A 23,240-nucleotide genomic window follows, 5' to 3' on the forward strand; every position below is an offset into this window, starting at 1 on the left:
GTGCATCTGGCTTACAGGGCTCCTGAGGAATCAAACCTGGGTCCATAGGCTTCACAAGCACGTGCTGTAACCACTAAGCCATTTCTTAAATAATCTTTTAAAGTGATGAAAAAATGTAACCGTGGGCTAGAGAGATGGCTTAGCAGTTAAGGCGCTTGCCTCAAAGCCAAAGGACCCATATAAGACAAATGCACAAAGTGGTACATGCATCTGGAGATCATTTCCAGTGGCTGAAGACCCAGTTGTGCCCATTCTCTCTCTCTCTTTCTCTCCCTTTCTTCCTCTGTCTGCCTCTTTTATCTCGCAAATAAGTAAATAAATAAAATAAAAGTAAATAAATAAAAATAAAGATATTGCTGGGCATGGTGGCACACGTCTTTAATCCCAGCATTTGGGGAGGCAGAGGTAGGAGGATTACCATGAATTTGAGGCCACCCTGAGACTACATAGTGAATTCCAGGTCAGCCTGGGATAAAGTAAAAACCTACCTAATAATAATAATAATAATAATAATAATAATAATAATAATGATATTAAAAAAATATACCCCTCACATGATAAGACTGACTGGAAAGACATGCTAAACTCTGAAGATCAGTGTGATAGCAGCCAAAGCCATGTTTGCACACTATGGGCAGCCAAACTACTTCATCACCACAGTATAAACTATACATGTAATGAACTCAGGAGGGAGAAAGACCAGTAGTCCAAGCCTAGCCTGTAGTTTAAGGCTAACATGGACAATATGAAACCCTGTCAAAAAATGTGGGTGGGGCTGGAGGGATGGCTTAGCGATTAAGATGTTTGCCTGCAAAGACAAAGGACTCAGGTTCAATTTCCCAGGACCCATGTTAGCCACATGCACAAGGGGGTGCACATGTCTGGAATTCGTCTGAAGTGGCTGGAGGCCCTGGTACGCCTATACTCTCCCTCTTTCTCTGTCAAATAAATAAAAATAAAATATTTTTTTTAATGTGGGTAGGAGTCTAGCATATTATGCACACCTTAATCCCAGCACTAGAGAGAGGCAGAGGTAGGAGGACCACTGTGGTTTCAAGGACAACCTGAGACTACACAGTGAATTCCAGGTCAGTCTAGACACTACCTTGGGGGGGGGGGGACAAAAGGGCTGAAGAAATAGCTCAGCAGTTAAGGCACTTGCCTAGAGTCTAAGGACCCAAGTTTGATTCCCCAGTACCCACATCAAACAAACAAGCAAACAAAAAAAGCATGTCACTGCAAAACCATTCAGACAGATAAGCAGGTCATCTAAATATATCTAATGTAAAGACCAAAATAATATTGGGTATAGTGGATTATGCCCATAATCCACTATACTAAGGAGGTTGAGGTAATAAGATCATTGCAGTGGCTGGAGGCCCTGATGCATCCATTCTCTGTCTCTCTTCCTCTCTTATTCTCTGTGTCTCTTTCAAATAAAAATTAAGCGGGCATGATCGCACATGCTTTTAATCCCAGCACTCAGGAGGCAAAGATAGGAGGATCATTGTGACTTCATGGCCACCCTGAAACTACGTAGTGAATTCCAGATCAGCCTGAGCTAGAGTGAGACCCTACCTCGAAAAACCAAAAAAAGAAAGAAAGAAGGAAAAGAACAGTCACTAAAAAATAAAAATAAACTAGGTTAGGCAGAACTCCAATCAATGCTGCATTCAAGGACACCAACTCCTCACTTACTTGACAGCTCCAACATCCTCGGCATAGCGCTGCATCTCTTCCCTGGCCCTCTCCTCTCGAAGCTCCCGTTGCAGCTCCTCAATCTTTTTCCGCTCTGCCTCATGCTTCTGCTCAGCCTTCCACACCTTCTCCACATTGCGAAGGGTTTGTGGGTGCCAGCTCTTCTTCAGGTTCTATGGGGAATGAAAGGAAGAAAGAATTCAGTGAGTACTGAGTAATGAGTGTAACTGGCCCTGCCTCACTCACCCATCTCATTATCCATGCCTGTCAAGGCTGGCATGTAAGAGCAAGATGTCAGACTAGGCTGGGCATGATGGCACACACCTTTAATCCCAGCACTCAGGAGGCAGAGGCAGGAGGATCGCCATGAGTTCAAAGCCACCCTAAGACTACATAGTGAATTCCAGGTCAGCCTGGGCCAGAGTGAGACCCTATCTCAAAAAAAAAAAAAAAAAAAAAAAAAAAAGAGAGAGAGAGATGTCAGACTAGAACAGTAGTTTATACACATGCCTAACGTGTATGAAGAATACATGGCCAGGTGTGGTGGCACACACCTTTAATCCCAGCACTCCGGATGCAAAGGTAGAAAATCACCAAAATTTCAAGGCCACCCTGAGACTACATAGTAAGTTCCAGGTCAGCCTGGGCTACAGTGAGACCCTACCTCAAAAAACCACAAACAAAAAGAAAGGGAGGGAGGGAGGAAGGGAGGAAGGAAGGAAGGAAGGAAAAGAATAGGTGCCTAGCATGCATTAAGTCCTAAACTCAAGCTCCAGCAACAGCAGCAAAAAGTGGTGAGGAATGGCTCTAACCATACTTTCAACAGGGAACAGGCCCTTTCTGAGCAGTTTTAGGCTTTAATTCCAGTGGCCATGACTAAAGTATGAGTTGATAATGGCAAGCCAGGAGGGGAAAAGATATATATTTTGAAGGGTAACAGAACTCACTGGAAACTGGAGATTCACTGTCATACATACAACCTTCTGTTCCTTGAGTCACTTAACTCCCAAGTACCTAAATTTGCATGCTAACAACCAACCTAGAACTCTTTCAACTTTTGTTATTCAGGAATCTCCCCTTGGCTCTGATCTTCCCCTTCACCCTCAAAGAATGCTTCTCGTCTCTCCTTCGCCCAACAACTCTTGGTTGTTAAAACTGAGAGAGGAGCTAGGCATGGTGGTGCACACCTTTAATCCCAGCACTTGGGAGGCAGAGGTAGGAGGATCACCATGAGTTCGAGGCCATCCAGAGACTACATAGTGAATTCCAGGTCAGCCTGGGCTAAAGCGAAACCCTACTGTGAAAAACCAAAATTGAGGTAGGAAAATGCTACTGGTACCTAGTGGTGGGAGGCTGCTGAATATTCTACAATTTGCACTCAACACACACAAAAAAAATTTGTAGCCCAACTGTCAATAGCTCTGAGTTTAAGAAACTCTGAAGGGGGCGTGGTGGCTGAAGTAGAGAGACTAGCGATGCGGTCCAGGCCTTGGCTAAATCACAGCCACCCACATGTGGCAGGATGAGCATTTGTTTACATCGCCAAGAAACCCTGGCATAGGCACACACATGTGTAAATAAATGTTTTAAATAATAATAATAATAATAAAGATCCCTGAGCCAGGTGTAGTGGCGCACGTCTTTAATCCCAGCACACTCGGGAGCCAGAGATAGGAGGATCGCCGTGAGTTCGAGGCCACCCTGACACTACATAGTGAATTCCAGGTCAGCATGGGCTAGAGCGAGAACCTACCTCAAAAAAAAAAAAAAAAAAAAAAAAAAAAAACTTTAGGTTTTAAAATGGATCCCTGTAAAACGTTTAACTCAGAATTGGGGAGGATGGGACTCACGCCAGCCCTAAGACAGCTCAGAATATGAGTCTGAAGGCCTACCTAAGAAAGAAGGATGTGTCCTAAGAGAAAATACACAAAACTGCGCCTGCCTGCCCAGATGTGTCTTCTTTCCTAGTCGTCCCCCTTCCTGATCACACTCTTCCCAGTCCGGAGGAGCCCAGCCGACGACGCTTGCCACACACCTCGCATACCATCCTCCCTCCGGGGACACCCCTCGACCCTGAAAGCAGGGAAACCCCCCGCCGCCGCCGACTTCCACCCCACCCTCAGCCAAGTTCCGGCCTCAGTCCTCCCGGCGCAGGCCTCCCGGCTTACCAGGTCTCCGCCCCCCATGATGGTGGGAACGTCCTCTCGGCCGGCGAGTCGGGGGGAAGCCGCCAAAGATCCAGAGGAACCGGAGGGAGCGCCTCAGAGAACACCTCACGGGACCTGGTCCCAGAAGAAACCAGATCTGCCACTTCCCCCGTCCGTTCCTGAGGACACTTCCGGGCTGCGTCATATCAGCGCGCCGGCGTCGCAGAACGATGACGTCGACGGCCCCGCCTCTCCCTGGAGGGAGCGTCCTGTACGGTTTCCTCCTGGTTTCATCAGCTTCTGTCTCCGCTTTGGTGGTTTCGTTTTGGTTGGCTCCTCTAGCCACCTGGTCCAGGGTCCCCAACTATAAAAATGCCACGGCTGCCAGGCGTGGTGGCGCACGCTTTTAGTCTCAACACTCGGGAGGCAGAGGTAGGATTGTCGTGAGTTCGAGACCAGCCTGAGACTACATGGTGAATTGCAGGTCAGCCTGGGCTAGAGTGAGAACCCCCACACACACGCCTCGAAAAACCAAAACACAAAACAACAGCAAAAAAAAGAGAAAAAGAAAAGAAAAGTACACAGCGGTGTTCATTCGTTGCATTAGGACCCTGCTTTAAAAGAATGTTTTGTTTTTATTTATTTATTTGACAGAGAAAGGGGTGGGAGAGAGAGAGAGAACTGGCGCACCAGTGCCTCCAACCACTGCAGGTGCATGTGCCCCCCTTGCGCATCTGGCTAATGTGGGTCCTGGGGAATCGGACCTGGGTCCTTTGGCTTTGCAGGCAAATGCCTTAACCGCTAAACCATTCCTCTAGGCCCCTAAATCCATTTTAAAGCGATAATAGTTACAATCAAACAAATTTAGCAAGCCTGTCCTATTGCTTGTAGCGGTGGCGCACACCATTCATCCCAGCACTCAAGAAGCAGAGGTAGGAGGATCACTATGAGTTTGAGGCCAGCCTGAGACTACATAGTGAATTCCAGGTCAGCCTAGAGTGAAACCCTACCTTGAAAAACAAAAGAAAGCTGGAGAGATGGCTTACCAGTTAAGGCTTTTGCCTGCAAACACAGAGGATCATGGGTCGACTCTGCAGGACCCATGTAAGCCAGATGCACAAGGGGACACATGCATATGGAGTTCGTTTGCAGTGGCTAGAGGCCCTGTCATACCCATTCTCTCTCTTTCTCTCTCTTAAATAATATTTATATTCAAAGAAAAAAATGTCTGGCCTGGAGAGATAGCTTACTGGTTAAGGCACTTGCCTGTGAAGTCTAAAGACCCAGGTTCAGGGCTGGAGGGACGGCTTAGCAGTTAAGATGTTTGCCTGCAAAGCCAAAAGGACCCGGGTTCGATACCCCAGGACCCATGTTAGTCAGATGCACAAGGGGGCACACGTATCTGGAGCTCATTTGCAGTAGCTGGAGGGCCTGGCACACCCACTCATTCTCTCTCTCTCTCCCCCTCTTTCTCTGTCAAACATATAAAAAATAAAATATTTTAAATATGTATATATATGTGTATATGTATGTATGTGTGTGTGTGTGTGTGTGTATATATATATATATATATATATATATATTTTTTTTTTTTTTTTTTTTAAAAGACCCAGGGTCAATTCCCCAGTGTTGGGCCTTGATGAGAGGCCTGGACACGAGGCCTAGTGGAACTTCTTGAGCCTCACTAAAGCTTGGCGACCTGTCTCTGGCCAGCTAGGACTCAGCAAAAACGCCTAATGGCTTCTTGCCTGCTACTTCCGCGCAGGAGTTGGAATTATCATTTCAATGGTCACAGTTTACTATTGACCCTCACCGCTCCCCCCATCCTAGAATCCCTGCCTTCGTTCTCAACAGTATATAGGCAACTTCTTGTAACAATAAAGCGAGTTCCTGCTTCGACAAGACTCCTGACTCAGTGTGGTTTTTCTCCGGTGACTAGGAGAGGTTCTGAGTCGTCCAACACTCATCCTCCTCCTCATCCCCTTGGGAGGAACCAGGGGACATGGTCCTCCCTCAGCACTACCTGCTGGGGGAGCCCGGCACCCTAGTACCCGTGTAAGCCAGATGCACAAGGTGGCACATCTGGAGAAAGGGATAAGAGGAGAGGCAAGCATAGATAAGCTTTGAGAAAATGAGGATAACTGCTAATGGGCACCAAGTTGCATTTTGGGTGATGAAAATGTTCTAAAATTGTGTTTGATAGTTACTAGAATATACTGTTGTACTTATTTTGTGTAGTACTAGTGATCAAACCCAGGGCCTTGCATAGCTAGACAGGTGCTCTACACTGAGCTACACACTTAATCCCAAATTCTACATTAAAAATTTGTTTGTTTTGGGCCTGGAGAGATGGCTTAGCGGTTAAGCGCTTGCCTGTGAAGCCAGATGCACAAGGGGACGCACATGTCTAGAGTATTTATTTATTTGAGAGTGACAGAGAGAGAGAGAGGGAAAGAGGCAGATAGAGAGAATGGGCATGCCAGGGCCTCCAGCCACTGCAAACGAACTCCAGATACATGCGCCCTTGTGCATCTGGCTTACATGGGTCCTGGGGAATCGAGCCTCGAACCAGTTCCTTTGGCTTCACAGGCAAGCGCTTAACCGCTAAGCCATTTCTCCAGCCCCCAAATTCTACATTTTTTTAATTGTACAATTTAGATGGGTGGGGCAGATTTGAGGCAGGGTCTTAGTTCTAGTCCAGGCTGATTTTTTTTTTAAATTATTTATTTATTTATTTGACAGTGACAGACACAGAGAGAAAGACAGACAGATAGAGGGAGAGAATGAGAATGGGCGCGCCAGGGCTTCCAGCCTCTGCAAACGAACTCCAGACACGTGCGCCCCCTTGTGCATCTGGCTAACGTGGGACCTGGGGAATCGAGCCTTGAACCGGGGTTCTTAGGCTTCATAGGCAAGCGCTTAACCACTAAGCCATCTCTCCAGCCCATCCAGGCTGATTTTGAACTTCACTGTATAGTCCAGGTTGGTCTTGACTAATGGTGATCCTTCTATGTCAGCATTCCAAGTGCTGAGATTGAAGGCTTGTGCCACCACACCTGGCAATCCTACAAGTTTCATGGGTAAATTTCATGGAACATTAATTATGTCAATAATCTGTATATTTCTGCTTGCAAATAAATAATTTTTTTTAATCAGCCAGGTGTGGTGGTGCACACCTTTAATCCCAGCAATCAGGAGGCAGAGATAGGAGGATAACTGTGAGTTTGAGACTACCCTGCGTCTCCACAGTGAATTCCAGGTCAGCCTGAACTAGAGTGAAACCCCACCTCAAAAAAACAAAAACCAAAAAAGAAAAAGAGGGCTGGAGAGATGGGTTAGTGCTTGCTTGTGAAGCCAAAGGACCAGGGTTCGAGGCTCAATTCCCCAGGTCCCACGTTAGCCAGATGCACAAGGGGGCGCATGCATCTGGAGTTCCTTTGCAGTGGCCGGAGGCCCTGGCGCACCCATTCTGTATCTATCTGCCTCTTTCTGTCTGTCTGTTGCTCTCAAATAAATAAATAAAGATAAAACAAAAATAATTTTACAAAAGAAAAAGGAAATTGTGGCTGGAGAAATGGCTTAGTGGTTTGCCTGCAAAGCCTAAAAACCCAAATTTGATTCCCCAGTACCTATGTAAACCTGATGCACAAGGTAGTGCATGCATCTTGAGTTCATTTGCAGTGGCTGGAGGTCCTAGGAGGCCCATTCTCTCTCCCTGTCTCCCAGTACTCATAAGGCTAAGGCAGAGGGATCACCATGAGTTCAGGGCCACCCTAGACTGCATATTGACACTATAACTCAAAGCCCGAAGAAGCTGGACATATTGGCACACACCTTTAATCCCAGCACTAGGGAGGCAGAAGTAGGGGGATCGCTGTCAGTTTGAGGCCACTGAGACTACATAGTGAATTCCAGGTCAGCCTGAACTAGAGACCCTACCTTGAAAAACAAAACAACACTCACACAAAGAAGAAAGAGAGAGACAGAGAGAGAGAGGGAGGGAGGGAGGGAGGGAGGGAGGGAGGGAGGGAGAAAGAAAGGATGAAAAAAGAAAGAAAGAAAGAAAAGGTAGAAGAAAGCTGGGCGTGGTGGCGCACGCCTTTAATCCCAGCACTTGGGGGCAGAGGTAGGAGGATTACCAAGAGTTCAAGGCCACCCTGAGACTACATAGTGAATTCCAGGTCAGCCTGAGCTACAGTGAAACCCTACCTTGGAAAAACAAACAAAAAAAGAAAAGAAAAGAAAAGGTAGAAGACTGAGACTCTACCTTGAAAAAAAAAGTGGATGATTTTCTCTTTTCATTACTGGGTATCTTACCTAGGGCCTTAAGCATGATAGGCAAGGACACTTCTATTGAGCTATCTCCCAAGCCCAAGCATTTTGTCTTGATTAAAGCCTAAGTGGAGGGTCATGGGAATTTTGTTCTAGTGGTTCCTTGGAATGTGAAGGAATATTTCAGGAACACGCAGACTTGAAAGTTCCTTCTGTTTCCCAGGCAGATTCAACCCTACCACTTCTTTTTTCTCTCTCTCAAGTTTTATTAACATTTTTCATGATTATAAAAAATATCCCACGGTAATACCCTCCCTCCGCCACCCCCCCCCACTCTCCCCTTTGAAATTCCATTCTCCATCATATTCCCTCCCCATCTCAATCATTCTACTTACATATATACCATTTCTGCCTGACACTTCCTTGTCTTTTCTAGTGACACTGTGGCTATCAGTATTTACTTTTATTCCCATTTATGGAAACAAAATGACTAAGATAGAAGGGGGCACCCGGATTTGAACCGGGGACCTCTTGATCTGCAGTCAAATGCTCTACCCCTGAGCTATACCCCCATCCCTGCTAATGTCCTCTTCCTTGTCCACTTATGGTGACTCAGTATGAACCGGTTCCACCCACACTAACATTCTGGTGTGCTGGAACCTCACCTTCTTTGCTTTGGCTTTTGTCTTCAAACTGGGTGGGGATAAGAGGTGATGGCTGGTTGAAAAAGAAATCGATAACGCTGAGAACCCTGTGATCTGCATGAGAATCTTTTTTTGTTGTTTTGTTTTGTTCTTTTGTTTTTCTCAGTCAGGGTCTAGCTCTGGCCCAGGCTGACCTGGAATTCACTATGTAGTTTCAGGCTGGCCTCAAACTCACGAAGATCCAGCTAGAATCCTTGAGCTATTAAGCACCCCCAATATCATCTTGGTAACAGCTCCCTGCTTCTTAATGAACTGTGTGTAGAAAGATGTCAGCCTTTTTATTTTTAGTAATGAGAACTGAACCTAGGGACTTAATCATAAGCATGCTATGCAGTGTTTACCATTTAGCTATATCTCCAGACTTAAAAAAAATAATATTTTTGGGGGCCCAGTCCTGCCACCGTGCGCGGCGGGCGCGCGCCGACCCTCCACCGGCCGCGGAGCCGCTATGGGCCCGCCAGGCCCCCGGCGCGGTGACGCGCAAGGACATGCTCGGAGCCAGGACTGAAACTCTCAAGATGGGTGATCAGGATCCTGGGGGCATTAGCCCCCTTCAACAGATGGTGGCCTCAGGAGCTGAGGCTGTGGTCACCTCCCTCTTCATGACACCCCTGGACGTTGTGAAGGTCCGTCTGCAGTCTCAGAGACCCTTGGTGGCCGGTGAGCAGACACCTTCCTCCAGATTCTGGAGTCTCTCCACCAAATGGAAATGCCTCCTGTACTGCAATGGTGTCCTGGAACCCTTGTATCTTTGCCCAAATGGTACCCGCTGCACCACCTGGTTTCAAGATCCTACCCGCTTCACTGGCACCGTGGACGCCTTTGTGAAGATTGTGAGGCATGAGGGCACCAGGACCCTGTGAGCGGCCTTCCAGCCACCTTGGTGATGACTGTGCCAGCTACCGCCGTCTACTTCACTGCCTGTGACCAACTCAAGGCTTTCCTTTGTGGCCGAGCCTTCCCCTCTGACCTCTACACACCCATGGTGGCTGGCGCACTGGCCCGATTGGGCACTGTGACAATGACCAGCCCCCTGGAGCTTGTGCGGCCCAAGTTGCAGGCTCAGCACGTGTCATACCGGGAGCTAGCCACCTGTGTCCAGTCTGCAGTGGCTCAGGGGGGTTGGCGTTCACTGTGGCTGGGCTGGGGTCCCTCAGCCCTTAGAGATGTGCCCTTCTCAGCTCTCTACTGGTTCAACTATGAGCTGGTGAAGGGCTGGCTGAATGGGCGTGGACCAAACGACCAGACATCCATGGGTGTCAGCTTTGTGGCTGGTGGCATCTCAGGAATGGTGGCTGCCACCTTGACTCTACCCTTTGATGTTGTGAAGACCCAACGGCAGGTTGCCCTGGCAGCCGTGGAAGCTGTGAGAGTGAACCCCTCCCCCGGGAGCTGACTCCACCTGGATACTGTTGCGGAGAATCCGGGCTGAATCGGGCACCAGAGGGCTGTTTGCAGGTTTCCTCCCAAGGATCATCTAGGCTGCGCCTTCCTGTGCCATCATGATCAGCACCTATGAGTTTGGAAGGGGCAGAAGACAGCCAAGTGCCTTTGCCTCAGTACTGGGGAGGAACCACACGTCCTTCCCTCCCAGCCTGGTCACCCAGGCTATCCTCACAGCTTGATTTCTGCTGTCCCCTTCCCTAAATTTTTACTTTCTCCCACCCAAGTTCAAGACCAAATGTGACAGATGCCCTTTCTTTGTGTTTCCTTTGTTTGCTGCTGTGGCTCAGTCCTAAGACCCTGGGCCTGGCTTTGTCACTCAGCCCTGTCCTTTCTATCTAAAGATGGTGCCCTTTCGTGTGCTGTTCTGAACAAAAATAATGATAATAATAATAATTTTTGTTTTTTAAATATTTTATTTATTTTATAATATTTGAAAATATTTAATTAGTTTATGATAGACACACACGGAGAGAGAAAGAATGGGTGCAACAGGGCCTCCAGCCACCGAAAACGAACTCCAGACACACATACAGCCATATGGCTTCTGGGGAGAACTTGGGTCCTTAGGCTTCACAGGCAAGCACCCCTCCAGCCCTTACATGTATGTATGTATGTATATATATAATGTATGTATATGTATGTATGTATGTATGTATGTGTATATATATATATATATATATATATATATATATATATATATATATTTAATTTACTTGAAAAAGAGAAAAAGAGGAAGATATATAGAGAAAACAGGCAGCCCAGGGCCTCTAGTCACTGCAAACAAACTCTAGATGCATTTAGGCTTTGCAGGCAAGTGCCTTAACCCAAAGCCATCCCTTAAGCCCTGAAAAATTTTATTTTGAATTTATTTATTTATTTATTTATTTATTTATTTTATTTTTTTGGTTTTTCGAGGTAGGGTCTCACTCTGGCTCAGGCTGACCTGGAATTCACTATGTAGTCTCAGGGTGGCCTCGAACTCTCGGAGATCCTCCTACCTCTGCCTCCCGAGTGCTGGGATTAAAGGCGTGCGCCACCACGCCTGGCTGAATTTATTATTTTTTGTGGAGGTTTTGAAATAGGGACTCCCCCTAGCTGAGGCTAAGCTGGAACTCACTCTGTAGTCTCAGGCTGGCCTTAAACTCACAGTGATCATCCTATCTCTTGCCTCCTGAGTGCTGGGATGCATGTACCATCATGCCCAGCTTAAAATTTTTTTTAATGTTTTATTTTTTTTCTCAATTTTTATTAACATTTTCCATCATTGTAAAAAGTATCCCATGGTAATACCCTCCCTCCACCCCCCCCCACTTTCCCCTTTGAAATTCCATTCTCCATCATATCCCCTCCCATCTCAATCGGTCTCTCTTTTATTTTGATGTCATGATCTTTTCCTCTTATGATGGTCTTGTGTAAGTAGTGTCAGGCACTGTGAGGTCATGGATATCCAGGCCATTTTATGTCTGGAGGGAGCACATTGTAAGGAGTCCTACCCTCCTTTAGCTCTTACATTCTTCCCGCCACCTCTTCCACATTAGACCCTGAGCCTTGGAAGGTGTGATCAAGATGTTACTCAGTATTCCAGTCACTTCTTTCCAGCGCTATGATACCTTCTGAGTCATCCCAAAGTCACTGCCATCTGAAAAGAGAAGATTCTCTACCCAAAGTGAGAGCAGCATTAATATAAGGGTATAAATATTAAGAGAAGTGCTTACTGGGCAATTTGATAAGCATAGTATATACATTTTTCCAGACATCAGCAGATGTTACACCCCTAGGGCTAATGACTACCCCTGTTTTAAGTTTTCAGAATCAGGGATGTGTTTTCCCCCCATGGAGTGGGCCTCCAGTCCAACTGGAGGGCAGTTGGTTTCCACCATGACAGACGTGCCACTATTGCACCCATTGGTTCATTTGGCCTGGCTGGCCAATTATAAGGCTTGCAGTGTCCACTGTTGAGTATCTTCACTGGTGGTATCTCCTTCTCCCATTGAACTACATGTAGAATGGCTTCTTCCAGCTTTCTGTCAGCTGGTCTACATGGAGGAGGTTATCAGCTCAGTTCCAGCAGGATTATTTAATTTTTAAATATTTTTTATTTGACAAAGAAAGGGGGGGAGAAAGAGAGAGAGAGAGAGAGAAAGAAAGAGAGAGAATGGGCACACCAGGGCCTCCAGCCACTGCAAATAAACTTCAGATCTATGTGCCCCCTTGTGTATCTGGCTAACATGGGTCCTGGGGAATCAAACCTGGGTCCTTTGGCTTTGCAGGCAAATGCCTTAACTGCTAAGCCATCCCTCCAGCCCTAAATATTTTATTTTTATTTATTTATTTGAGAGCAAGAGAAAGAGCCAGATATATATATATATAGAGAGAGAGAGAGAATGTGTGCACCAGGTCCAGCCACTGCAAATGAACTACAGATGCATGTCATGCACCACCTTGTGCATATGGCTTAGTTTCCTGAGGAATGGAACCCGGATCCTTGGACTTTGCAGGCGAGTGCCTTAATTTTTTTTTTTTTTTTTTTTGGCAAACCGTGGTGGTTCACACCTTTAATCCCAGCACTCGAGGCTTCTGTGAGTTTGAAACTGACATGGAACTGCAGAGTGAGATCCAAGTCAGCCTGGGCTAGAGTGAAACCCTACCTAAAAAAATTTTTTTTAGCCGGGTGTGGTGGCTCACGCCTTTAATCCCAGCACTTGGGAGGCAGAGGTAGGAGGATCGCCGTGAGTTCGAGGCCACGCTGAGACTCCATAGTGAATTCCAGGTCAGCCTGGGCTAGAGTGAAACCTTACCTCGAAAAACCAAAAAAAAAAAAAAAAATTTTTTTTAAAATTAATTAGGCACTTTGTTATATGGACAAATGACAAATCAGGTATTGGTTCCATTCCCCTCATATTATTCTTTTGTGTCCCCTCCAACTCGCCCCCATCCTGCTGAGGGCCCTCCTCAGGGGGGTTACTGGTATTCACCATGGGGTTATAAGTTATGAATGCAGCAGTCAGTCACTGTGGTGATGGTAGGAGGATCAGAGTTTTGTCTTGTTTTTTTTTTCTTTGATATTAAATTTACAATCCTGTGTCAACCTCCCAGGCTGGGATTCTAGTCCTGTAACCCTAGGAACCATGAAAATGTCAGTGTTTTTGGATATCAGATAAATCAAGAATTTGTTGCTGTTGTTTTTGAGGTTCTAGCCCAGGCTTACCTGGAACCTTTTCTGTAGTTCCAGACTGGCCTTGAACTCACAGTGATCCTTCTACCTCTGCCTTCTCAGTGCTAGAATTAAGGTGTGTGCCACCACCATGCACCACCACACCTGGCTTCTTATTTACTTACTTATTTATTTATTTATTTATTTATTTATTTATTTATTTATTTATTTATTATTTATTCTCGAGGTAGGGCTTCACTCTAGCCCAGGCTAACCTGGAAATCACTCTGTATTCTCAGAGTGGCCTTCAACTCCCAGCAATCCTCCTACCTCTGCCTCCTGAGTGTTGGGATTAAAGGCGTGCGCCACCACGCCCGGCTTTCTCTTTGTCATTCTTGATGGGAATAGTAGTTAGCTTCTATTCTAGGCTGCCATTAATATCCAGGGAAGTGTTTTGTTGAAAACTGAGTATGGGGCTGGAGAGATGGCTTAGCGGTTAAGCGCTTGCCTGTGAAGCCTAAGAACCCCGGTTCGAGGCTCGGTTCCCCAGGACCCACGTTAGCCAGATGCACAAGGGGGCGCACGCGTCTGGAGTTTGTTTGCAGAGGCTGGAAGCCCTGGTACGCCCATTCTCTCTCTCTCTGGCTATTTGCCTCTCTCTCTCTCTCTCGCACTCTCAAATAAATAAATAAAAATGAACAAAAATAAATTTAAAAAAGAAAACTGAGTATGAAGGTACCTCCATAACAGAATGCTGATCTGCCTTGTACTAGGCCCTGGGTTTGATTCCCTGGGGCAGATGGGTAAACAAATGTGATTATTTCTAGCATCAGGAAAAACCGAGGTTCCTTGCTTGTGTGGAGTACTAAGGAGAAGGCCCAGAGCACACTGATCCTATCTTCTTCCCTCCACAGGTAGAAAAGCTGAGGGTGGAAAAACCAGCTTGATGACTGGAGAGATGGCTTAGCCATTAAGACACTTTCCTGTGAAGCCTCAGGATGAGGTTCAGTTCCCTAGTACCCACGTAAGCCAGATGCAAAAGGTGGCGCATGTGTCTGGAGTTTGTTTGCAGTAGCTGGAGACCCTGGCACACCCATTCTCTCTCCCCAATAAATAAGAAAATAAATAATAAAAATATTTAAAAAAAAACAGGTTGTGAAGAAATAACACAGAGACACAAATGTAACTTTTAAAATAGGACATAGCTTTGACAGTTTATCTAAACACCTGCCTTAGAAACACAGGTCAGTGGCTGGGAAGGGAAGCGATGCTGTCAGAAGAGAGGGAAAGGAGTGACCTCTCCAAACGCGGATGTGTGTTGGCGCAGGGCAGGGGTGTTCCTGCGGTAGCCAAACCGACCGTTTAATCCCATGGTTATCGGCCTCAGATTGGTATTGTAGTGGTCATGCCCAGTCACCTGCTGGAGGGAATGCCCTTGGAGGGGGGCAGAGATGGAGGCTGAGCCTTCAGGCAGTGTCCTCTTGCCTTCCGCACTCAAGGCCAATGAGTCACTGCCTCCCCCACACTCACAGCTCAGGGCCCTGAGCCCCATGAAACCAAGGGCTGGAGAGGGCCAGGATACAGGGTCCTAGAAGTCCAACTCCACCCTAGGTGAAATTACAAGCAGGCCATGAATGGATGTGTTAGAACAGATGGAGCCAGAAATTTCTTGGCTTGGTTGGGCTTGCCTGGTTTCCAGGAGACATGAGGAATTTTTAGCCTTGCTTCTGTCTCATCTGGAGCAGTTGATGAGATCAATTTGACTGAGTGATACAAAGAACCACGTGATTATCAAGTGGCCAAAGGGTGATAGAGTGAGGGGGAGGAGGCTTCCCCCAGCCAGAAATATTTTAACAATCCTTTTCCTGTGGTTGCTACATCGAGCCTGGAAAATGAGCAAGACTCAACCTGCTTGGGTTTCCATGGGGGATCACAGAGGGGACTTGCAACTTTAGCTCAGACCTACTCAGCTAATCAGGATTCTTTTTTTTTTTTTTTTTTTTTCTTTTTTTCCCAAGGTAGAGTCTCATTCAAGTCCAGGCTGACCTGGAACTCACTCTAGTTTCAGAGTGGCCTTAAACTTATGGCGATCCTCCTACCTCTGCTTTCCAAGTGCTGGAATTAAAGGCATGTACCACCATACCTGGCACAATTCAGGGTTTTTGTTTTTGTTTTTTTGGTGTGTACCTTATGTGTGAGGTGTGATGTATGTGTATGTGTTCATGTATGTGAGTGCACAAGTGTGTGAGGGTACATGTGTGTTTGAAGACCAGGTGTCAATGTTGAGTGTCTTCCTCAATTATTCTCCACCTTATTTATTGAGACAGGTCTCTCACTGAACTCAGAGCTTACCAATTTGGCTAGTGTAGCTAGCCAGCTTGCCCAGGGAATCTGTCTGTGCCTCCCCAGCACTGGGATATCTATCCCTCAGTATTTCTATGAGTGCTATAGTTACAAAATCAGGCCCTTATGCTTGCTGGCAAGAGCTTTACTGGTTTGAACCATTTCCTGAGAATCAGTTCAGTGCAATGCGTGGCTTTTCTACTGTTACATGGAGATCATGGAAGAGTAAATGGTTCCTAATACATAGTAGTTTCTCAATAAGTGAATATTTTGGAGCACCAGGCACCATTTTCTTGTCTATGAGAAGACAGGAGGATATAACCACTGGGCCTCTTTCCTCCCATTCACGTCGTGCCTCTTAGGTTGTGTGTATACATTAGTCTTCCTAGGTGGAACCATGAAAGGCTAGACACTTGCCTGCCCCTGCCCAGTTTCTTCTGTTGAGGTATCGCTGTCCTTGCCCAAAAATGTGGAAATAATCTACTATCCAGCCATCCCTTCCTGTACCGCCATGATCCTGAAAATGAAGAAAAGAGAAGACTGTCAGCTGGGGTGCCCAGAAGAGTGGGGTGCAAACTGCCTGTGGCCTGTTGGAGAAGGGGGATAAGGTCAGAACAGGATTGCCATGAGTTCAAGGCCACCCTGAGACTCCATAGTGAATTCCAGGTTAGCCCAGGCTAGAGTGAAACCCTACCTCGCAAAACCAAATAAATAAATAATAAACATAAAAATAAATAAGATAAAATATAATTTTTTTTTTAAAGGCTGGAGAGAGCCGGGCGTGGTGGCGCATGCCTTTAATCCCAGCACTAGGGAGGCAGAGGTAGGAGGATCACTGTGAGTTCAAGGCCACCCTGAGACTCCATAGTGAATTCCAGGTCAGCTGGGGCTAGAGTGAGACCTCGAAAAAACAAAACAAAACAAAAAAGGCTGGAGAGATGGTTTAGTGGTTAAGTGCTTGCCTGTGAAGCCTTAAGGACCTGGGTTTGAGGCTCGATTCCCCAGCACCCATGTAAACCAGAAGCACAAGGTGGCACATGCATCTAAGTTTGCAGTGGCTGGAAGTCCAGGTGTGCTCATTCTCTCTCTACCTATCTGCCTCTTTCTCTCTTTGTCACTCTCAAATAAATAAATATAAATAAAACAACAAAAATTGTTTTAAATAAAAAAAAATTAGAAAGCCGAGCATGGGGTTAAGGCGTTTGCCTGCAAAGCCAAAGAAACCAGGTTCGATTCCCAGGACCCACGAAACCAGATGCACAGGCGGCACATCCATCTGGAGTTTGTTAGCAGTGGCTAGAGGCCCTGGCGTGCCCATTCTGTGTGTTTGTGTCTGTCTGTCTTTCTTCTCTCTCTCTCTCTCTCTCTGCTTTAAAATAAATGGGAAAAAAAAAAAAAAAAAGCCGGGCGTGGTGGCACATGCCTTTAATCCCAGAGGCAGAGGTAGGAGGATTGCGGTGTCTTCAAGGCCACCATGAGATTACACAGTGAATTCCAGGTCAGCCTTGGCTTTCTCAAAAAACCAAAAGAAAAAAAAATTTTTGTGAGGTCATCCTAAAGAGCAGCCCTGTGACGTCACAAAAGACAATGAAACCTAACAGTCAGACAGGCAGGCTTTGAGCCCTGCAACTCTCCAGCTTCCGGAAACAGGAGATGAAATGAATATGGTTGGGTTCCAGACAGAAGGGAATCTTGTGAGCTCAGCACCTGCTACCTGTCACCTCCCTCCTCCATTCCCCAGGTTCACCAGCACACCTGCAGGATGCCAACCTCCTAGGTGCTGAGGGCGCGGGATATGATGCCAGGATTTGGGGAGAGAGCGAACCTGGGAAGTCGCAGGCTACTGGGTCCAGCGTCTGCGGAAATCTTGGCGTCCTCAGGGATGCTCCCATACCTACCTGATAAGTTTTCCGCAAAACGGGCGGAACCACGTGGCTCTGGAAGTATCGGCGGGTGTGGTAGTCCTGCTGTGCATTGTAGGGCGGAATCGCTGACCACAGCTTGGGCCTGGAGTGACCATAGGCGCGAGCCACTGTACTCACGGCCACCCCGTCCAAAATAAAGCCCTTCTCCAGTCGCAGGGGACACTCAAAACGCGCCATCCCAACCAGTGCAGCCTTCCAGGCTCTCCTGATGGAAGACAGCCCTAGAAGGAGGCTCCCCAGTGCGTTGATTGTTAAGAACCCTCAGCGACACAAACCCTATTGTTCTCCTGCACCCTGCATAGCCTGGGCGAGTTCTTAGAACCACAGAGGAAGTTCCTTGCGTGGACCTGAAGACATTGACTAGGAATTGGAGACTGAGGAGGGAGAACATTGCCAGAATGTGGGCATTTACAGGTAAGCTCCAGGGCTGGGGAGATTTGCTTCTCTGTAAGGCCAAAGGACACAGGTTTGGTTTCCCCAGGACCCATGTAAAGGAGGTGCACAAGGTGGCGCATGCGTCTGGAGTTCGTTTGCTAGAGGCCCTGATGTGCCCAGTCTTTCTCTCTCAGCACCTATTCTCTATCTGCCTCTGTCTCTCTTTTCAAATAAATTTAAAAAGATTTTTTTTTTTTTTTTCTAGGTGAGGTGTCCCTGGGATTCACTGTACTCTTAGGTGGCCTCATACTCATGGTGATCCTCCCACCTCTGCCTCCCAAGTGCTAGGATTAAAGGCGTTCGCTTGGCTAGGAAGAAAAATTTTAAATATTTTGTTTGTATTTGAGAGAGAGGAGAGAGAATGGGCATGCCAGGGCCTCTAGCCACTGCAAACAAACTCCAGATGCATGCGGCCCCTTGTGCATCTGGCTAACGTGGGTCCTGGGGAATCGAGCCTCCAACGGGGGTCCTTAGGCTTCACAGGCAAGTGCTTAACCACTAAGCCATCTCTCCAGCCCCCCAGAGTTTTTTTTTAAATAAATAAATTAAAAGCCAAATGAATAGTGAAAAGCAGAAAAAGATTTGTTCAATATAGCTACTTTGAGAAGAGATTCCCATGATCCCTTCCCCAATCCATCTCTGCGGTAGTGACATAAAATTTGGGTTTACAGGTGCTGTGCGTGGTGGCACAGGCCTTTAATTCCAGCACTTGGGAAGCAGAGGTAGTAGGATTGCCGTGAGTTCAAGGCCATGCTGAGACGACATAGTTAATTCCAGGTCAGCCTAGACCAGAGTTAGATACTACCTCAAAAAACCAAAAAACAAACAGACAAAAAAATTGGATTTACAGGACCAGAGGTGTACATAGCTAAGCAGTCCTGGTCAACGTGGGGTCCAGCTCATTCTTGTCTGGCCACCAGGGTCTCCTGTAAGGTGGTTCGACATGCTAAAGACTGTTCCCATCTGACTGCAGGGAGCATTGGCCTTTATCACAGCATGAGACTCTTGGGGGAAATTCCAGTTTCTTGTTTTTTATTTATTTATTTATTTTTTCAAAGTAGGGTTTCGCTCTAGCTCAGGCTGACCTCGAATTCACTATGTAATCTCATGGTGGCCACACAGGCTGATCTCGGGGCTTTTTTGTTTTGTTTTTTGAGGTAGGGTCTCATTGTAGCTCAGGCTGACCTAGAATTCACTATGTAATCTCAGGGTGGCCTTGAACTCACAGGGATCCTCCTACCTCTGCCTCCTGAGTGCTGAGATTAAAGGAGTGCGCTACCACGCCTGGTTCAGGGTTTTTTTCAATAGTCTGAAGGCCAAAGAGAATAGCACTGGTGTCTCTTTCTGCCAGGCCCTACACACTCGTTCCCAGAATTGACCAGAACAAATTCAGAAAGCATCAACTGACCACCTTCACTTTACAGAGTGAAAAGTTGAAATTTAGAAGGGTTCATGGTAGGCGCATAGCCAGAATCAATAAGTCATATCTCCCCCATTCCTACTTTTTTTCTTCCTTCCTTCTTCCTTTTTATTATTTTTTGAGAGAGAGAATAGATGTATCAGGGCCTTTAGCCACTGAAAACAACTCCAGATGCATGTGCCACCTATGCATCTGGTTTATGTGGGTACTGGGGAATTGAACCAGAATACTTATGCATTACATGCAAGCACCTTAACCATTAAACCATCTCACCAGCCCCCTTATTCCTCTTGACAGTGTCTGGCCTGAACCTATGTAGCTGAAACTAGCCTTGAACTACAGATCAACTATGTAGTCTCAGGGTGGCCTTCTACCTCTGCTCTGCCTGAGTACTGGGATTAAAGGTGTGAGTCAACACGACTGGCTCATTTTAATTTTTTTGTTTGTTTTTCTTTTTCTTTCTTTTTTTTTTTTTTTTTTGTTTTTTTGAGGAAGGGTCTCACTCTAGCTCAGGCTGACCTGGAATTCACTGCATTCTCAGGGTGGCCTCAAACCCACAGCGATGCTCCTACCTCTGCCTCCCAAGTGCTGGGATTAAAGGCGTGCACCACCACGCCTGGCTGTTTGTTTGTTTTTCGACGTAAGGTCTCACTCTAGCCCAGGATGTCCTGGAATTCACTATGTAGTCTCAGAGTGGCCTCAAACTCACCATGATCCTCCTACCTCTGCCTCCCGAGTGCTGGGATTAAAGGCATGTGTCACCACACCCGGCATCATTATAATTTTTTAAATATATTTTTAATAGTTTATTTTATTTATCTGATAGAGTAAAAGAGGCAGAGAGATTGGGCACACCAGGGCCTCCAGTTGCTGCAAGCCCAGATGCATGCACCAGTTTGTGTGTGTATCTGGCTTACATGGGTATCGGGGAATCAAACTGGGTTCCTTAGGCTTCGCAGGCAAACACTTTAACTGCTAAGCCATTTCACCAGACCCACTTTAATTTTTGTTGTTGTTGAGAGCAACAGACAGAAAGAGGGGGAGAGAGAGAGAGAATGGGTGGGCCAGGGCTTCCAGCCACTGCAAAGGAACTCCAGACGCATGCGCCCCCTTGTGCATCTGGCTAATGTGGGTCCTGGGGAATGGAGCCTCAAACAGGGGTCCTTAGGCTTCACAGGGAAGCGCTTAACCGCTAAACCATCTCTCCAGCCCCATTTTAATTTAATTGACAACTTCCATAATTATAGACAATAAACCATAATAATCCTCTCCTCCCAACTTTCCCCTTCACAAATCTACTCTCCATCATATCCCCTCCCCCTCTGTCTTTATTTGTTATTTTTCAAAGTAGGGTTTCACCCTAGTCCAGGCTGACCTGGAATTCACTATGTAGTCTCAGGGAGCCTTTGAACTCAGTAATCCTCCTATCTCTTGCCTCCTAAATGCTGGGATTACAGGCATGTGCCACCATATCAGGCTACCCTCTTAATCTTTTCCCCTGACCTCACTTAGGCCTTTCCATCCCCAGTAATCTGTTCATCTACCTACTATTTCTTATTCATCCTCCAGTTTAAATAGCAAAAACAGGCAGTAGGTGGATAGCTGTGAGTTCCAGGCCAGTTTGGGACTACAGACTGAATTCCAAGTTACTCTTGGCTAGAGTAAGACCCTGCTTAGAAAAACACCAAAGTGCATTTGCCTCCAAAGCCTAAGGACCCAGGTTCAATTCTCCAGATCACACATAAACCAGGTACATGTGTCTGGAGTTCCTTTGCAGTGGCTAGAGACCCTGGCATGCCTATTCTCACTCTCTCCCTCCCCCTTGTCTCTAAAGAATGAATAATAGTAATAATAAACAATTGTTTGGTCAATGGAACACTCAGGAGCCATAGATTGTTTCTAGAAAATTTTCAGTGCCAGGCATGGGATACCTTCCAGTGAGTTGTTGGCCAGAGAGGTCCCTGATGCCCCCAAAACATTATAGGCCATTGCAGAGGCCCTTGGTTTCCCAACAGGAATAGATAGTAAGACCCTATTGCTGAAGACTCCACATACTTGGGCTGCAAGACCACTGAGGAATCCTGCTGAAACTGAGCTGATAACCTCCTCCATGTAGACCAGCTGACAGAAAGCTGGAAGAAGCCATTCTGCATGCAGTTTAATGGGAGAGAGCAATCACCAGTGAAGATACTCAACAGTGGACACTGCAAGCCTTTTATTTGGCCAGCCAGGCCAAATGAGCCAACGGATGCCATAGTGGCACGTCTGTCATGGTGGAAACCAATTGCCATCTAATTGGATTGGAGGCCCACTCCATGGGAGGGAATACTGAAAACTGAAAACAGGGGTAATCATGAGCCCTAGGGGTATAATGTGTGCTGACTAAATGTATATACTATGCTTATCAAACTGCCCAGTAAGCACTTCTCTTAATGTTCGTACCCTTATGTTAATGCTACTCTTTTGGTAGAGAACCTTCCCTTTTCAGATGGCAGTGACCTTGGGATAACTCAGAGGGCATCATGGTGCTGGAAAGTGACAGGAGTGCTCAGCACTTCAATATCTCTACCACACCTTCCAAGGCTCAGGGTCTACTGCGGAAGAGGTGGTGGAAAAGAATATAAGAGCCAAAGGAAGGACAGGACTCCTTACAACATCCTCCTATCAGACACAAAATGGCCTGGATATCCATGACCTCACAGTGACTGGCACTACCTACACAAGACCATGGTAACAGGAGGAAAAGATGATGACATCAAAATAAGAGACTGAGATGGGGAGGAGATATGATGGAGAATGGAGTTTCAAAGGGGAAAGTACAGGAAGGGAGGGCATTACCATGGGATATTGTCTACAATCATGGAAGTTGTTAATAAAAAGATTAAACGAAATATTTTTTTTAAAATCTAGGGTTGAGGGCTGGAGAGATGGCTTAGCGGTTAAGCACTTGCCTGTGAAGCCTAAGGACCCCGGTTCAAGGCTCGGTTCCCCAGGTCCCACGTTAGCCAGATGCACAAGGGGGCGCATGCGTCTGGAGTTCGTTTGCAGAGGCTGGAAGCCCTGGTGTGCCCATTCTCTCTCTCTCCCTCTATCTGTCTTTCTCTCTGTGTCTGTTGCTCTCAAATAAATAAATAAAAAATTTAAAAAAAAAAATCTAGGGTTGAAAGGGAAGATAAAGGGAGGAGGGTACTTAATAGGTTGGTATTGTATATATTGAGATGGGGAGGCAATATGGTGGAGAATGGAATTTCAAAGGGGAAAGTGGGGGGGGGGGAGAGGGAGGATATTACCATGGGATATTTTTTTATAATCATGGAAAATGTTAATAAAAACTTTTTAAAAATCTGGGGTTGGAGAGATGATTTAGCAATTAAGTTGTTTTCCTGTAAAGCCAACGGATCCTGGTTCAATTCTCCAGGACCCACATAAGCCAGCTGCACAAGGGGGTGCATGCATCTGGGGTTTGCTTGCAGTGGCTAGAGGCCGTAGCACACCCATTCTCTTTCCCTCTCTCAAATAAATATATTTTAGCCGGGTGTGGTGGTGCATGCTTTTAATCCCAGCATGGGGGAGGCAGAGGTAGGAGAATCACTGAGTTCGAGGCCACCCTGAGACTACATAATGAATTCCAGGTCACTCTGAGCCAGAATGAACCCTACCTTGAAAAACAAAAATAAATAAATAAATAAGGAAATA

The 23,240-nt window shown here is 46.4% G+C and overlaps 2 protein-coding genes, 1 non-coding gene and 1 pseudogene across 3 annotated transcripts in view; 1 reads left to right on the forward strand and 3 right to left on the reverse strand.

Annotated features, from left to right (window-relative positions):
- Positions 1-4,034, reverse strand: part of Cwc25 (CWC25 spliceosome associated protein homolog) — a 28,216-nt gene extending 24,182 nt beyond the window's left edge. The window contains exons 1-2 of the mRNA XM_045159620.1: positions 3,867-4,034; positions 1,699-1,871 (exon numbers count right to left, since the gene is read on the reverse strand). Coding sequence (XP_045015555.1) covers positions 1,699-1,871; positions 3,867-3,884 — 191 coding nt within the window. The 5' untranslated portion in view covers positions 3,885-4,034. The remainder of the gene's footprint in view (positions 1-1,698; positions 1,872-3,866) is intronic.
- Positions 4,035-8,617: 4,583 nt separating this feature from the next.
- Trnac-gca lies at positions 8,618-8,689 on the reverse strand. Its single transcript has one exon. It is a non-coding gene; the product is annotated as a tRNA-Cys (tRNA).
- Positions 8,690-9,317: 628 nt separating this feature from the next.
- LOC123463546 lies at positions 9,318-10,446 on the forward strand (annotated as a pseudogene).
- Positions 10,447-14,694: 4,248 nt separating this feature from the next.
- On the reverse strand, positions 14,695-17,866 carry C9H17orf98 (chromosome 9 C17orf98 homolog). Its single transcript, XM_004655490.1, has 3 exons — positions 17,663-17,866; positions 16,182-16,281; positions 14,695-14,855 (listed from the first exon to the last, which is right to left on the reverse strand). Exons 1-3 carry the CDS (start codon positions 17,864-17,866, stop codon positions 14,695-14,697), a joined length of 465 nt encoding a protein of 154 aa, XP_004655547.1.
- Between the last annotated feature and the right edge of the window lie 5,374 nt (positions 17,867-23,240).

This window comes from Jaculus jaculus, chromosome 9 (assembly GCF_020740685.1).
Source record: "Jaculus jaculus isolate mJacJac1 chromosome 9, mJacJac1.mat.Y.cur, whole genome shotgun sequence".
Lineage (NCBI taxonomy): Eukaryota > Metazoa > Chordata > Mammalia > Rodentia > Dipodidae > Jaculus > Jaculus jaculus.